We start from the raw sequence: 15441 nt of genomic DNA on the forward strand, positions 1-15441 counted from the left end.
TTCAGACAAAACACTGTATTGCAACTGCTTGGAAGAGCACTGAGGCACCTCCAGCAGGACATTGGTTTAAATGTCTTTCCAACTGCATAGCCATGGAGGGAAAGGGGAAAAAAAAAACACCCAAGGGGAAAAATACATAGGTTTTTTTTTTTTTAAACATATATTGGGACAATTTATTTAATATCTTCAAACTCGCCCATCAAGGTTACTGGAATACTTGAAAAATTTGTACGCTGCTTGCTGTAGTAGAAGATAATGTAACGTCCCTCAGCATAACAGTTACATAGAAACTACAGGGTTTCCTTGGGTGGTTGGGTTTTTTTTTGTTGTTTTTTTGCAGTGAATGTTTTAATTTGACTTAATTTTTTGTGTCGTTTATATAGACCTGTATAAGTGTATGTGTTGTGTTATTTCCAAAACAATACATTTTAACCATTTAAATGTATTGCTTAAATATATTTCAAATGATGTAAAACCAGATAAAACACATTGAAGAAACAGTACAGGCAACAGGCCTATTACCTAACATAATACATTTAAAGTGCATATTCTGGACCAATTTCGTGTTTTGTTTTGTTTTTTTTAACATGAAAGCATGTCCCTTTACACCAGGGGTGGGCAAACTTTTTGGCTCAGGGGCCACATTGACTTTTGAAATTTGCCAGGCGGGCCGGGCCAACACCAAATTCATACATATCGAACATAAACCGGAAAAGCTTTAGTGTTCAAGTTTATTTGTACAGCGCTTTTAACAATAAACATTGTCGCAAAGCAGCTTTACAGAATTTGAACGACTTAAAACATGAGCTAATTTTATCCCTAATCTATCCCCAATGAGCAAGCCTGTGGCGACGGTGGCAAGGAAAAACTCCCTCAGACGACATGAGGAAGAAACCTCGAGAGGAACCAGACTCAAAAGGGAACCCATCCTCATTTGGGCAACAACAGACAGCCTGACTATAATATTAACAGTTTTAACAGATATAACCCTCAACTGTCCTCATGGGGCCGTCCTTCACAGGAGTGGGGCGATAAAACTCCGACCAGACACAGGGCACCAGGATTATAGTGTTATTGTAAGGCCTTCACTGACAGAGACCCAAATGCAGATCAGATTGACATTTATTTTAGTTCTCAGTCAACAAAAGGCAGAGCAGAAAAATGCTTGGAGTTCAAAAGATTGGCACATGAAAAAATATATACACATAAAAACAAACACCAGCACTACAGCAGCCACCCACGACAATCAAAATTACTAAGAGTTCTACTTTTTATATTATTATGTCTGTAAACATGTGACTACCATCTTATTACAGCTCCAACATAGTTTTAAAAAGAGAAAGTGTTAATACTCACATTCACTCAGCAACCGCTGAGCTGTATTCGTCCGTGCTTGCTCTGATTGGTTGTTAGCATAATTAGCATGCTTGGAGGAAAAGTGCCGTTTGATGTTATATTCCTTTAAAACTGCAACGGTTTCTTTGCAAATAAGGCATACAGTCTTTGATCGGAATTCAGCAAAAAAATATTTAGTTGTCCATTCTTTACTGAACACCCTGCACTCACTGTCCACTTTTCTTTTTTTAGGACCACTCATTGTAAAGTTTTATCCTGTGTTCTCGAGATCATCAGTGGCACGGGCGCCAGAATGACTTCCATGGCACGCGCTGCACCACTCTGCAAATGTAATCTCGCGTGAATACGACTGACTGGAAAGACGGATCTCTAGAACACCTGTCTACGTGATAACACTGACGCTTATGGTTTATAGATCTGCTCAATCGTGTTTATATGATTGTCTTCTGTGGGCCGGATTAAAAACGCCAAAGGGCCGGATGTGGCCCGCGGGCCGTAGTTTGCCCACCTCTGCTTTACACACTCATCCAGAAGGGTAATTTTGCGCAAGGCCATCTGTCTACAGCAGAAAAAAATTAAATAACAAAACGCGTCTGGAAAAATCCCAAGGGAGTCTGGAGCCAGATTCGTGACGTCACCTGCGGAAGCGCCAGCAGGCTGCGCGAGCTTTGCACGGTTTCAGTGCACAGCCTGTGTAGACCAAGCGCTCCCATTTCCCTCTCATTGTCCGGGCTTTTGGAAAACGATGAGTACTAATCCCATCAAGATTGGTGTTGCTACACCAATTTTGCAGAAAACCACCAGGTTGTTTTCTCATAAACAAACCAGCGCTGACGTAGGATTCAGAAGGAGGCGTTCCGCAGATGACGTCATGAAAATCAGTGTTTGCCAGGAAATCCAAATGCCAAGTTTTTTCAGAGGCGGACCAATTCACCTCAAATGGCTTGAATTCAACTGAATTTTTCTGGTATTGCGCAAGGTAAAAAATTGCAGAGAATGCAGAATGTGACAGATATTTGACCAAAGTTTAATATAAAATAGGAGAATTACATTGATCTTGCTCCTGAATTTACCCGTGATTATGCACTTTAAGCAGTTTTTTTTAAACAATATGTCAGCATGTCCTTCTGTAGATTTTTTTGTTTGTTTGTTTGTTTTTTGAGAAATGCCTGGAAAACTGCAAACAAACAGTTGATAGTACTGCCATAATTTCTTTAGGCAAATTCAAGAAGCCTTTATTCAATCACATGTACACTCAAGCACAGATGGTGAAATTTAACCTCTGCATTTAACCCATCTGAAGCAGTGAAAACACACACAAGTGAGCAATGAGCACGCAGACATACCCAGAGCAGTGGGCAGCTCTGCTACAGCACCCGGGGGTTATGCGCCCTTGCTTCAGCCCAACCTCAGGCCACGGGTGCCCCATGTTAACCTAACTGTATGTCTTTGGACCGTGGGGGAAACCGGAGCACCTGGAGGAAACCCAGACGTTCTCCCCACGCAGACACGGGGAGAACATGCAAACTCCACACAGAAAGGCCCCCGTCGGCCGCTGGGCTCGAACCCAGAACCTTCTTGCTGCAAGGCAACAGTGCTAACCACTACACCACCGTACCGCCCAGCATTTCCGGCTGCTGCCAGTCTTGTAGCAAAATTGAAAAACAGATGGTGAGGTAAATGAATTATAGCAAATCAGTAAATCCAAACGATAAGGTTTGGTGTATGCTGGTGTGAACTTCAGCTTTCATCTTCTAACAAAGTAAAGCAATTGCTGTATTTTTGTGTATTGTTTTTTGTTGTTTACCTAAGGTGCAGGTCCTCTGAGTATTTGAGGCAAGCGTATATAAACTCTTTGAGCTGCGTGTAGACTTTGGGTACAAATTCAGAAAATGGGAACTTCTTTGGGAAAGGCATCTGTGTGAAGTGAAAAATATAATTATTCATTATTCAGCCAAGGAGCAACAATGAGGCAGTAGTTAGGGATAGATAAGTATAATCAAGTTTATAACGCACCATGTCTAGTTCTGGGTCTTGGAAGGGGAACTGGCTTGTGATTTGTCGGTACTCTTCTTCTGTTGCTGTAGGAATGGGACTGTAATTGTCCTGATCAAGGATTTGCCTGGAAAATAATGAAAATTTGTTCACTTTAAAGACCTAGTCATTTTAATACGACTCGGAATCTACACAACTGAAATACGTAAGGGAAAATTAAACGGTTTATTTATCCATGTGGTGCAAAAATTACTTCCAAGGATTCTCCTGGAGACAATAAAGAGCACCGCTGCTTTTAGAAACTTAAAGATGCCATTAATGCAGCAAACAGAATATTTAGAAAATAAGAATTACCTCTACAGGCCCCGATTTTGTAGAAAATGCATCACTATTTTACTAAATAAAGTAACACATACAGAAGTAACCTCTCAGAAAACTGCATCCGTTTTTGCATGCAATTCATAGCAAATCCTTTTTGTCATTTTCCACATAGCCAGAGCAGAACAAATCCAAAGCGGTGAAATCCAAGGCCTTGTGTTTTTATGGACCGAGTCAAAGTCGGGTCAGGATGTCTCCGAGAAGGCCACTCCAAATGTTCCAATCATGTCCGGACTCAGGCTTGCCAATTTTAACATACCTCTCCAAGGAGCTCTAAGCTTTCCACAATAGACCAGCATTTTTGTGCTTTCTAAATTATTTTAATGCAGTATAAACCCCAGTACCTTAGAATTTCTGTGAAGGAATATTAGTCCTTCAAGGAATATTAAGCACTTCTATCGTACTGGGCATTCAATGTGCATCTGACGATTAACAAAATAAGTAAAATAAAATAAACTAAAAAGAGGAAGCGCATGAGAGAATCATATTCAGAAAAACACGAGTGGGAATATGAAGACGAAATATTTCACAAGTAATAGAAATAAATACAGACGTTCGGAGACCTCGCTCACCTAAAGGACTGATTCCACTTCTTCAGCAAAATCTCACCATATTGATCTCTCATCTCAAGCACCATATCGAACAGTTGGTTTACTGGAAACCCATAACCCTGGAAAACAACAAAACGGAAAGATATTAAAAGGACATAGTATGTGGACAGCATTCTGTACAGATCCAGTTGAAACACTTCCTATTCCAACATCATAATAGTCAAGTCTCTCTTGTTGCCTGCAATTCAGTTCTATGGTACTGCAACAGTAAAGGAAACATGCAGTAGAATTAAAGGTCTGATGACACGAACATGACTCTATGCAATTTCTTAAATAAACTATACAACATGGCAAACATGTTAGATTTCTGTTATAATTACATGAAATGAAGCTGTTGTTACGCGAATATCCAACTTTTAATTGCACAGCGCAAGAAAATTGGGTCCGTGGCTCGTGGCCATGCTGTGACGTCAGCGGAAGAACACGCTGCGGTTCACTGGCTGTCTACTCAACGGAAATGGCGCATGAAAACGCCGGTGAACTCTCTAGCTCTTCCTCTTCTGGGAGTCTAGAATTGTGTTGTGAGTGGGATAGATCGGAAGAATCAAGTGATGACGAACACGGGTGCATCCAACCGTACAGGTTTGAACCTGTTACTGTGCAATCTGAGAGCGACTCCGACCCCAAGATGGACAGCGGACAGGCAGACAGCCCAGCATTGAACACCACAAGGTTGGATAACAAGGATTGGTAGGTCAACCCGTGTTTGTTCAAAATGTTACGGAATCAATATTTTAATATTGTGTATTGTTGTCTTGCATGTGTAAACACTGCTTATATCATGTAAGCCGTATGCTACACTGAATACATAGTTCCTAATGGAGCATGCAAACGGCTAACATAATAAGCTTACGACTATGCCTGATCCGTGATACATTTAGGATAATATTGGCAGGCACGTCTTCTAGTTTATGGCTTCTTAGTTTTATCCTTGAATGAAGCAAAATATTTGATAACCTACATCAGCGTAAGCAAATGACAATCTGTAGCCTACTTGTCTGGCTAAGTTAGCTTCCCTCAGTGTTTGCTTTGAGAAACAAGCTTTCACAAGCAAATACATGACTGATATCACGCCGACTTTATGATTACATTTATGATTATCATGAGCCCTGCGATGACCTGGCGACTTGTCCAGGGTGTACCCCGCCTTTCGCCCGTAGTCAACTGGGATAGGCTCCAGCTTGCCTGCGACCCTGTAGAAGGATAAAGCGGCTAGAGATAATGAGATGAGATTATCATGAATGTGTACTCTATGATGTGTACTCTATGAGCGCTCTGGAGCGAGTCACTTCCAAGATGGCCGCGCAGACCGCATGGTTACTATTTTTAGCATCATGTCGGAGCACTCTATAGCTCTACGTACTTTTATCTTATGTCGTTTCTCAACACATGTTCTGACAGTTGGACTGTCTTTGGAGGAGTCGCCTTGTCCCAGGCGACTGCTGGATCCGGCATAGCTACTAGTAGACCCCCTCCAGAATACTGTAGGCACTGCTGATGGTAGCAACACACGTTTGTGCTGAACACCCAAGAGATTCTTTTAAGCTGGGAAGGGTGTCAAAACAATCCAAATCGAAGTGTTCAGAGCACAGGACGGATGTTGGTGAGAGCTCCCACTTGTCACGAGTGCGCCTGACTTGCTTCACCCACCTCGCATGCAGCTCGGGATCTCTGGGAAACTTGAATAAACTTACCCCATCCTTGTGGGTTTTGGAGCAAAAGCCGGCAACACAACGCGAAGGTATAATAACTATATATATATATAACATATTATAATAATAATACTAATAATGACAAACTGAACACCTCTCGCATCAACAACAAACTGGTAAGTGAGGAGGAAGGTTCTTTCACTGACGTCATATAGCCCCTCCTCCTCATTCGTCTCCTGGGTGCTGCAGCCCTGTCAAATTTGCCCAAATAGCCGCGTTTTTTATCATAACTTGTAAAATAGGCGCCTTCATGAATTAATATATGGATCATCGGGAATTACTTATGTTATAAAACATCGCCAAAGATGTCAAAAACGTGTCATCAGCCCTTTAAGGGCAGGTGTTAGGAATTACAAGATATATAGTATACATCGAGAAAAAAAAAGGGCAACATTGTCGTAAGGTTAAATCAAATAAACCTGCCTGAAGATCAGCCTCAGAGACACTTTTTCCACAGTTAGCTGGTGGTGACAACTGTCGGAATCTACCTAGTTACAGCCCAAATGGCTATCCGTACATCCACACTAACTTGAAACGTCACTTTTGAACCCCAGTGAGCTTTTGTTTGGTAAAATAAAGTCAACAGATTGAAGCAAGTTGGTGAGTTTCACAGCATCTCCTCTTGAACTGGTATAGAGATCTTGCAGTCACGTGACCGGAAAGTACACAACCGCCATCTTGTCGGTCAAAAACACCGCTGAATACTGCTGCACTCGTGTACAGAATGGATCAATTTCAACCGACGGACTACACTGCTCATTTTTCTAATGAACAGATAACTAGATATATGTCTAAAATAAACGATCTACAGATTTGTGACCCTTATGGCTTTCCGGACGGAGTTTTCACGACCGGATTTTGAACTGCCAGCGGAATACCCGGACGTGTATAATTACCTCATTAACTTTCCCTCGCTGTTCAGTGGTGAAGCACTGCGTGCTTATAAATCTCTGGACAGTTTTCTTTACAGAAATTCAGGATTTGTCAGCGACTCAGATGTGGCATCTTGTAAACAAGAATCCTCATTGGATGGGTAAGTCACTTAAGTATTGAGTATAGCACTGACCAGCCGATTATAGAATAGAATAAGGTAATTCCAGCTCGTCCGTCTTGTTTACATGGATCTGGTGTTGGAGAGGTAGAGGCTTAGCAGTGGAGGTTTGAGTGGCTGTTTTCTGAGCTTAGTCAACAGGCCGGCTCTGCAGCCTCGCTTCTGCTTCCTCTCCCGACGCCACCTCCTTCGCTTTGCTTCCGATAACAATCCACGGAGACCCCGCTGGTCTCACTATCTCGTCCGGAATGTTGTGCATGCGATGGAAATCGCTACAAACCGTCATTTTCTGCTGGAAACCAACGTCCAGTAAGTCCATACGGTTGTAGTGGATATTGAAGTCCGGTACAGACGAACAACACGCAAAAATACACACAAAAAACAAAAAACGTACACAGGTAGGGACAGCTTGTAGCCGCAGCCATTGTAGTAGAATTGTATATAGTCGGGTTTTCCAGAAGAAAAGGTAGAAGTAAAAGCAGAAGTAGAACCAGAAGTAGAAGTAGAAGGCGGAATATGGCGTTTGACCTACAAGATGGCGTCTGTCACAATCTGGATCGGCTGTGATGTCACATGCAAGTGCTCAATTCAATATGCATGAAGCATTTAGCAACAGTGGCAGCAGAGCATTTAGGGGTCTGGACTAATGATCAGAAGGTTGAGAGCTTGAATCCCACTTTCACCAAGCTCCTAAATGTGGGTAATTGGCCCTTAAAACTCATCTGCTTATTATTATTTTGCTCTGACCTAATTTGATTTAATTAATGGTTGTTTGCCTGCGACCATTGTCTTTTTTCATCTAATGTGTACATTCATTTGTGACCCTGTGGGTGGGTGGGCGGGCGGGCAGGCGACGTATATTTGTTTTTTGATGATGGTGCATTTTTGTATTTGGGGGATGGCTGGGTAAAGTGAATATATATGTATACTTGTCTTGATGCACTTCTAGGTGAATGGTTTTGAAAACCGATCAAATATATTTACAAATAAAAGAGGAAAAAAAAGGCTCATCCGCTTTGCCCAATTTCAAGTCACCTTCAATAAAAGTGTCTACTTACAGAGCAAGTATAACTGCATTAAACTGAGAAATCCTGACATATTTGCTGACTACATCAAAGAAAATCATGTTTCGAGCTTGGTCAACGCTCTGAGACCAATCACCAGGCTCTTGTATTTAGAAACGAAATACCTCAGACAAAATATTGGGGGGGGGGGGGGGGGGGGGGAGAGTATAGAGAGACATGCTACAGAAACATTTAAAATCACTGCAAATAGATCATCAGACTGTCCATCAACAAAGTGCAGACTGTAGTACAATGGAAATACGTCATTGTCTGCATGATGTGCATTTAGAAGCTGCCTTGATATGGAAGGAAATTATTTTCGCTGACTCCGGCTAGCTAGCTAGCCTAAACTGTAGTCTCACAGCCCAGCTTTGAGTGTCTGTTCCCCATCGCTCACCCCGATAGCTTAAAGGATATACGCAGAACCTTTCTTTTTAAATAAATGTCTGAGTGGATAGTATCTCCATCCTTGACTCTTGTATGCTGCATAAATGGGAATAAAAAAAATATATATATTTTTGAGAGTTAAAATCGACCGCAAAGTTGCCATTCGAGCTGCCCCGCTGAGCCACCAAGCCCTGAGTGCGTGACGTCACAGCGGGAACCGGTTTTAAGGCTGAGGCCTTTTACAGCTATAGACCAAAGTCATATAAATAAAAATGTATGGTGAAAGTAAGAAACACCGTTACCAACTTGCTCAACTAAGACTGATTTGAGTTAATTGACTGTGGGTTGACTCTCATTAAAACAGGATAGGTGCTATAACTTATGCAACATACATGTACATGCATGCATTTTCACTGATAAAACGTAAAAGGCTAATTAAATAATCAGATGGACTGAGACAATCACATTCTGAAGCAAATTAAATAATCTTATACCAGTAACTTAAACACACAATACATGTATTAATCTAAATGCAGGTAAACAACGTGGTGTTCTTTGCTGATCTTGTGGCCGATTGTTTTGAAACAATCTGATTTTCAGTTGTTCGTTCAGTTCTCCGTTCATTCGCTTCTTCCACATAAGGGCGAGATATTGCTGCTGAGGCAAGCATATCCAGCGGAGAAATCAGACAGCTGCTCCACTCATTCTCCATTCTCTCCATACGGAGTACTCCGCCATTACTGCTCAGCTCAGGCGATTACTAAAACCCGGGGCAGGACGGGAAGTCACCGGTTTTAGCAACCACCACAGGGAGGTTACTGTCTGAGCAATAATATGTCACAATCCGTCCCAGGTTTCAGCAACAACCCTCGGCTCACACTCCGGGAGAAGTGGTGCAACTAAACTTGCTTTCCTTTTCTTGTAGTTTTCTTTTCCTTTAATTGTTGGTCCTGCACTCTCTTTCAATATGGGCTTATAGCCAACGCTCCTCAACAGATCAGAGGTCTCGTACGAGTCTTCAGTAAAATGTGCAGAGCAGAGGAGAGACCACTTCGTAGGTGCCCAATGTGCCCGTGAACTTCTCGCAAAACGCGTCCAAATCTTTGCAGTTTGAACATTCTTGGGCCATGAATGCAACGTAAATCCACCTTCTGTCGTGTTGCTGCGCCGGCCAAAAACACATTTCCGTGGCATGGCGATAAATTAGCTCAAAATGGAGGATCGGAGTTGCAGTCGGCTCTGTGTTTTAGTATAGCGGAAATGGTGATGAGACCGATAGACTTCCTGCTGTGACGTTACAGACTTCAAGGTCATTCACTCAGACCGCTACTTATATGAATCACTTTCATCGTAAAAATTACTATATTAGATTTATTGTTAACGCTTAAAACTATTCCTGCGCCATTCTTGAGGTCTCAAGGCATTTATAAACAAAAAGTGAGGTTCTCTGCATCTCCTTTAAGGTTGTTGGTAATGTCAGTCAAGTAATCTCTTCCTGTAACATTAGGAAGTTCTTGAACCTTCTGAATCATGCCAAGTTCCAAACTCGCTAGTGACTGCGTGCAAGAATATGATACAACAGCAAAGATTAACCAACTCACCTGTAGTGTGTCTGCAAACAGGACTATAAGGCTTTTCAGGTCCAGAATCAGGTCAGGGTCAGTGCAGTAGGACTATTAAAGATAACCGAAGGTACACGGTTTAGAAACGGGCACTGTATCATCCAATACTGTGGCAATGAGACAATACTGTACAGTAAGGCCATCCTTAAAAAAAAATCCGTTTCCTGTCCACCGGGTGAACAAAAAAATTTTCAGTATGGAGGGAGGGATTTTTTTTTTTTTTAATACATGGATGGATAAGAAATCGCAATGCTGTGTTTGCTTTTTCTTTCAGTACTTTTTTTTATTACAAAAGCAGACACATTTAATAAAATGACAGTTTAATCAACTGAAACTTGTACAAAAACTTTAAGTTAGCATTTTAAATGCTGACTGCAACATTTGCAAAACTTTTACAAAGGTACTTAAAATGTCCGACACACGGACTTTTTGTAGTTCTAAATCGAGCGTTAGGCCTAGTTCGGATGAAATTACACTATTAAAATGATCACTGAATGATTTGTTTTTCTGAATCTTTACTATTTTGTTGTTCGCCAGAATACCATTTTGCGATTTCACACTTAAGCAAATGTTTGAAAACTCCGGATCACCTTCCTTCATGGTGGCTGCCATTTTTTTGTGCCGCACGGCGCATGCGCAGAGCTGATTCAGTTCAGAGTGCGCGCGCGCTCGGCGGAGGCAGTAGTGTGTCGGGGAGGGAACAGAAGCAGAGATGACGCTTATTTTGTCTCCGGTAAACCAGTCTTCTCTCGTTCAATTACATGCTGGCATCAAAAGACACCGTTGGTCGTAAATGAAGCCAAACTGAGTGGTTGGAGTGTATTTTCATACACAAATGGAGAAACGTTCGCTGAGTGTGTAATTGTGTAGCCCCACTGCAGACCGTTGTCGTTGTTAATTCATAGCATGCTCAGCTGCGTGAATGTGTCATGCACCGAAAATAAGAGATTTACAAGCCAGGAACGCCTCATGATGCAATACGCAAGAAAAGAAAGATGATTTACTGCCATTTTACTTTGTATTTGAGTAAAGTGAATAAATAAATGGTCTGTGGAAAATACATTTAATCCTGGGAACTGCGTGCACAGGAGTTTATTTTGTGTTTACTCCCCCGCCCGGCTGGCTACTTATTTGTCATGGCTGGCTAGTATGAGCCTTAGTGGAAAGCCCTGGGAATGCAGAAATGTCAAGTTCGATTTTAGATTTACGAACCTGAAAAAAATGTCAAAAAACCAGCGTTTAAAAAAAAAATTTCAACCGCACAAACGGCACTCACCCGGCCGGTGGACCGGAAACAGAACATTTTTTTAATAATGGCCCAAGTAGACTCCAATGAGACACACAAGCATACCGAGTGAGTACGTAGCGCTGCAATGGTCTTTGACAGAGCTAGTTCCCATAACTCCTCCACATAAGCTCTATTCACTAAGCCTTGGGTTGTATGCAGGATGTGGTCCTCCACTACAAAAAAACTATGAAGGGAGTACATCAATGGAAACGTTACATAACAGAAAAAGATAAAGACACAGAGCTGTTACAGTAAATACATATGAAGTGCATTGCCATTTCTCTCAATCATGAGGATCTCTCCATAGTCCCATGCTCAGAAAACGGAGGGCTGTAGACAAACTGGTCAGTCCAGCAACACATCCCCATTTCCCCAGACATCCTGTTGCATCAGTGCCCAGGGAACAATCTGTGCCACCAGGATGTTTGCAGAAGCCTCTTCTCCAGACATCCACCTTCCCGATATTCCCATCCAGACGCTTGGAATAACACCCATCTGCCACTCCATATCCCTAAGCCCATAAATCCTACAGCCTGGCAGCTTTTCCAACAGTTCCCGGACGGAATTTGGGGAAGGAGGTTTGGGTTTGAGCGAGGGGATGGTTTGGACAGTGCAGGGAATAACCGGAGCTTGAACCGAATACCACGATACGCTTGCCGTTTTCAATTACTCTTTAATGCCAGAAACATTATAATCACTCCACAAGTGATTTTCATTACATTTAATGACGTTAATTAAATTTCAAAAGAAATGTACATACAGCTTACCCTACAATTTGATTGAAGTACCGCCTGTATCCCTCTAAGGTTTCATGCTGTGGATAGAAGGAAGTTTAAAAAAAAAAAAAAAAAAAGACAGCAATGAAACGATTAAATACAAGTCTTCATCAACACAGTCAATATTTCTACACAAAAGATAGTTGTGTGTCATACATGGTCCATTACTCAATATTTTGTAAGCAAATTATTTACTTCATGTCTGGCCAATTTCTCAATGTGATGAATCACAAAATTAAAATCTAAATGGACTCGTATTCTGTTCTACGAAGTGAGGTTTTATAAGGACAGTTGCCCTCAACAGTTTAACGTAGGTTCTTTGGTTGGTTAATGGCTCTAGCTTTCTAAGAAGGTTCTATTTAAAATCTGAGAAACAGAAACCCTTTGTCGCAGCATTCTACAGAGAACTTTCAAAAGTGGCCCAGAAAGACAAACCGAAGCACGCTTTCGGGTGCTAGATGGAACTTTCCCCCCTAAGAATATACGACTATTACTCAGAACAAAAAAAAAAAATCATGGACTGTTTGCTATTAGGTTAAAATTCCTGGTGTTATGCATAAAGTGTGTTCCAGACAATCATAATCTGCTCCAAAACCATGATGTTTGCCAAACCATCAACTATTCTTGTTCATTTAGACTAATAATGACTAGGTTCATTATGTGCCTCCTTTTCATCAACTTCTGATGACCAATAATGATGCTTTTGTTACATAACGTCTTTCTAATACTTAAAGGATATACGCAGAACCTTTTTAAATAAATGTCTGAGTGGATAGTGTCTCCATCCTTGACTCTTGTATGCTGCATAAATGGGAATAAAAAAAAAATTATTTTTTTGAGAGTTAAAATCGACTGCAAAGTTGGCATTGGAGCTGCCCCGCTGAGCCAGCCAGCCCTGAGTGCGTGACATCACAGCGGTAACCGGTTTTAAGGCCGAGGCCTTTGACAGCTATAGACCAAAGTCATATAAATAAAAATGTATGGCGAAAAGTAAGAAACACCGTTACCGACTTGCTCAACTAAGACTGATTTGACTTCATTGATTGTGGGTTGACTCTCATTAAAACAGGATAGGTGTTATAACTTATGCAACATACATGTACATGCATGCATTTTCACTGATAAAACGTAAAAGGCTAATTAAATAATCAGATGAACTGAGACAATCACATTCTGAAGCAAATTAAATAATCTTATACCGGTAACTTAAACACACAATGCAAGTTACATGTATTAATCGAAATGCAGGTAAACAACATGCTTTTATTTACTTTTTTTTTTTTTAAATCCAAATGAGAGTCGGAGCTTATCCATTCTCGCTTCTTGAAGGCCGATCTTGTGGCCGATTGTTTTGAAACAATCTGACTTTCAGTTCTCCGTTTATTCGCTTCTTCCACGTAAGGGCGAGATATTGCTGCTGAGGCGAGCATATCCAGCAGAAAAATCAGACGGCTGCTCCACTCATTCTCCATTCTCCCCATACTGAGTACTCTGCCATTACTGCTCAGCTCAGGCAATTACTAAAACCCGGGACGGGACGTCATCAGTTTTAGCAACAACCGCAGGGAGGTCACTGCCCAAGCAATAATGACACATCCCGTTCCATCCCAGATTTTACCAACAACCCTCGGCTCACACTCCAGGAGAAATGGTGCAACTGAAATTACTTTCCTTTTCTTGTAGTTTTCTTTTCCTTTAATTGTTGGTCCTGCACCCTCTTTCAATACGGGCTTATCGCCAACGCTCCTCAACAGATCAGAGGTCTCGTACGAGTCTTCAGTAAAATGTGCAGGGCAGAGGAGAGACCACTTCGTAGGCGCCCAATGTGCCTGTGAACTTCTCGCAAAACGCGTCCAAATCTTTGCAGTTTGAACATTCTTGGGCCATGAATGCAACGTAAATCCACCTTCTGTCGTGTTGCTGCGCCGGCCAAAAACACATCTCCGTAGCATGGCGATAAATTAGCTCAAAATGGAGGATCGGAGTTGCAGTCGGCTCTGTGTTTTAGTATAGCGGAAATGGTGATGAGACCGATAGCCTTCCTGCTGTGACGTCACGGATGTCAAGGTCATTCACTCAGACCGCTACCTATATGAATCACTATAATCGTAAAAATTACTATATTAGATTTATTGTTAACGCTTAAAACTATTCCTGTGCCATTCTTGAGGTCTCAAGGCATTTATAAACAAGAGTGAGGCCATGGTTCTGCGTATATGCTTTAAGGCCCCTGAGCAAAAAAACAGACTAGTAGGTAGAAGAAAGGTGAAAATGGTCCGTTTGAAGTAAACTTGGTGGTTCTGGTACTGTCATTGATGCAAGTCTAGTCTTGGTACTGATCTTCTGGTGGTGGCTGTTAGGCAGGGAGCTCACAAACCAGCAGCAGCAGACTTTCTATGGTTTGCTGTGGTTCAATAGCTGAACATTTGACACCACTAGCTTTACGTTAATGATGTAGGAGCAGAGCGTGGGTTGAATTTGAACTTGATTCAACTTTGAGTGTAACGCAATGCTCATCAATGTCAGATGATTATTGTCTCCTAGAAACATTTCAGGTATTTTGACCAATCAAAGCGGTAAGATTCTTATTGGGGCGGGATGTCTGAAATGATGGTAAGAGTTTTTGGTGAAAGCAGTGTCTCCTGGACCCAAACCAAACGAGCTTTTCTCCCCCTCTCTTTTTATTTACAGGGTTAGTCAAAATGATGTTAACACTTAAATGGTAGAAACCATTTATTCATAAAACATGTATCATACGTGCAAGATGATTTACAGGACGGTCTCAACCTGTTCGCCATCGTGTTCAACACACAAAACCCAGTGAGCAACAGTAGCATTTAATCTGTCACCCATGGCGTACGTCTATCTGCAGGAGAAAAACAAATCCATTAGTGTTATCATTTTGACTAACCCTGTATTTACTTTCCTAACCCTGCAGTTCCAAAGCTAATAAGCGCAAAACTATTACAGGTATCCATTTTCCAAGTCTTCCCCATTGTTGTATAGAACATTCGTGCATCACTTAGGAACGAGATAGAAGTTTGTTTGACTGATAGAATTGCCGTTTGCTAAACTACTTCAGAGTAGTTTGAGAAAGGAAGCATCTTTCCCTAGAGGAGACTCAGACTTCATTTGTGTAGTTAGTTTGGACGTGTGTATTCATAGCATGTAGTTTTTTTTGTTTATATATACACACTACCA

General features: G+C 41.5%; 1 protein-coding gene across 4 annotated transcripts in view; it reads right to left on the bottom strand.

The window, feature by feature from the left end:
- exoc6b (exocyst complex component 6B) overlaps nt 1–15441 on the bottom strand; it is a 241432-nt gene that overhangs the window by 76843 nt on the left and 149148 nt on the right. For 3 of the 4 annotated variants that reach the window (XM_060936134.1, XM_060936117.1, XM_060936127.1), the window contains 6 exons: nt 12232–12278; nt 11528–11648; nt 10156–10227; nt 4302–4399; nt 3373–3478; nt 3164–3273 (listed from right to left, as the gene is read on the bottom strand). In XM_060936134.1, coding sequence (XP_060792117.1) covers nt 3164–3273; nt 3373–3478; nt 4302–4399; nt 10156–10227; nt 11528–11648; nt 12232–12278 — 554 coding nt within the window. The remainder of the gene's footprint in view (nt 1–3163; nt 3274–3372; nt 3479–4301; nt 4400–10155; nt 10228–11527; nt 11649–12231; nt 12279–15441) is intronic. The other variant, XM_060936143.1, reaches the window with a different exon arrangement.

This window comes from Neoarius graeffei, chromosome 1 (assembly GCF_027579695.1).
Source record: "Neoarius graeffei isolate fNeoGra1 chromosome 1, fNeoGra1.pri, whole genome shotgun sequence".
Taxonomy (NCBI): Eukaryota; Metazoa; Chordata; class Actinopteri; order Siluriformes; family Ariidae; genus Neoarius; species Neoarius graeffei.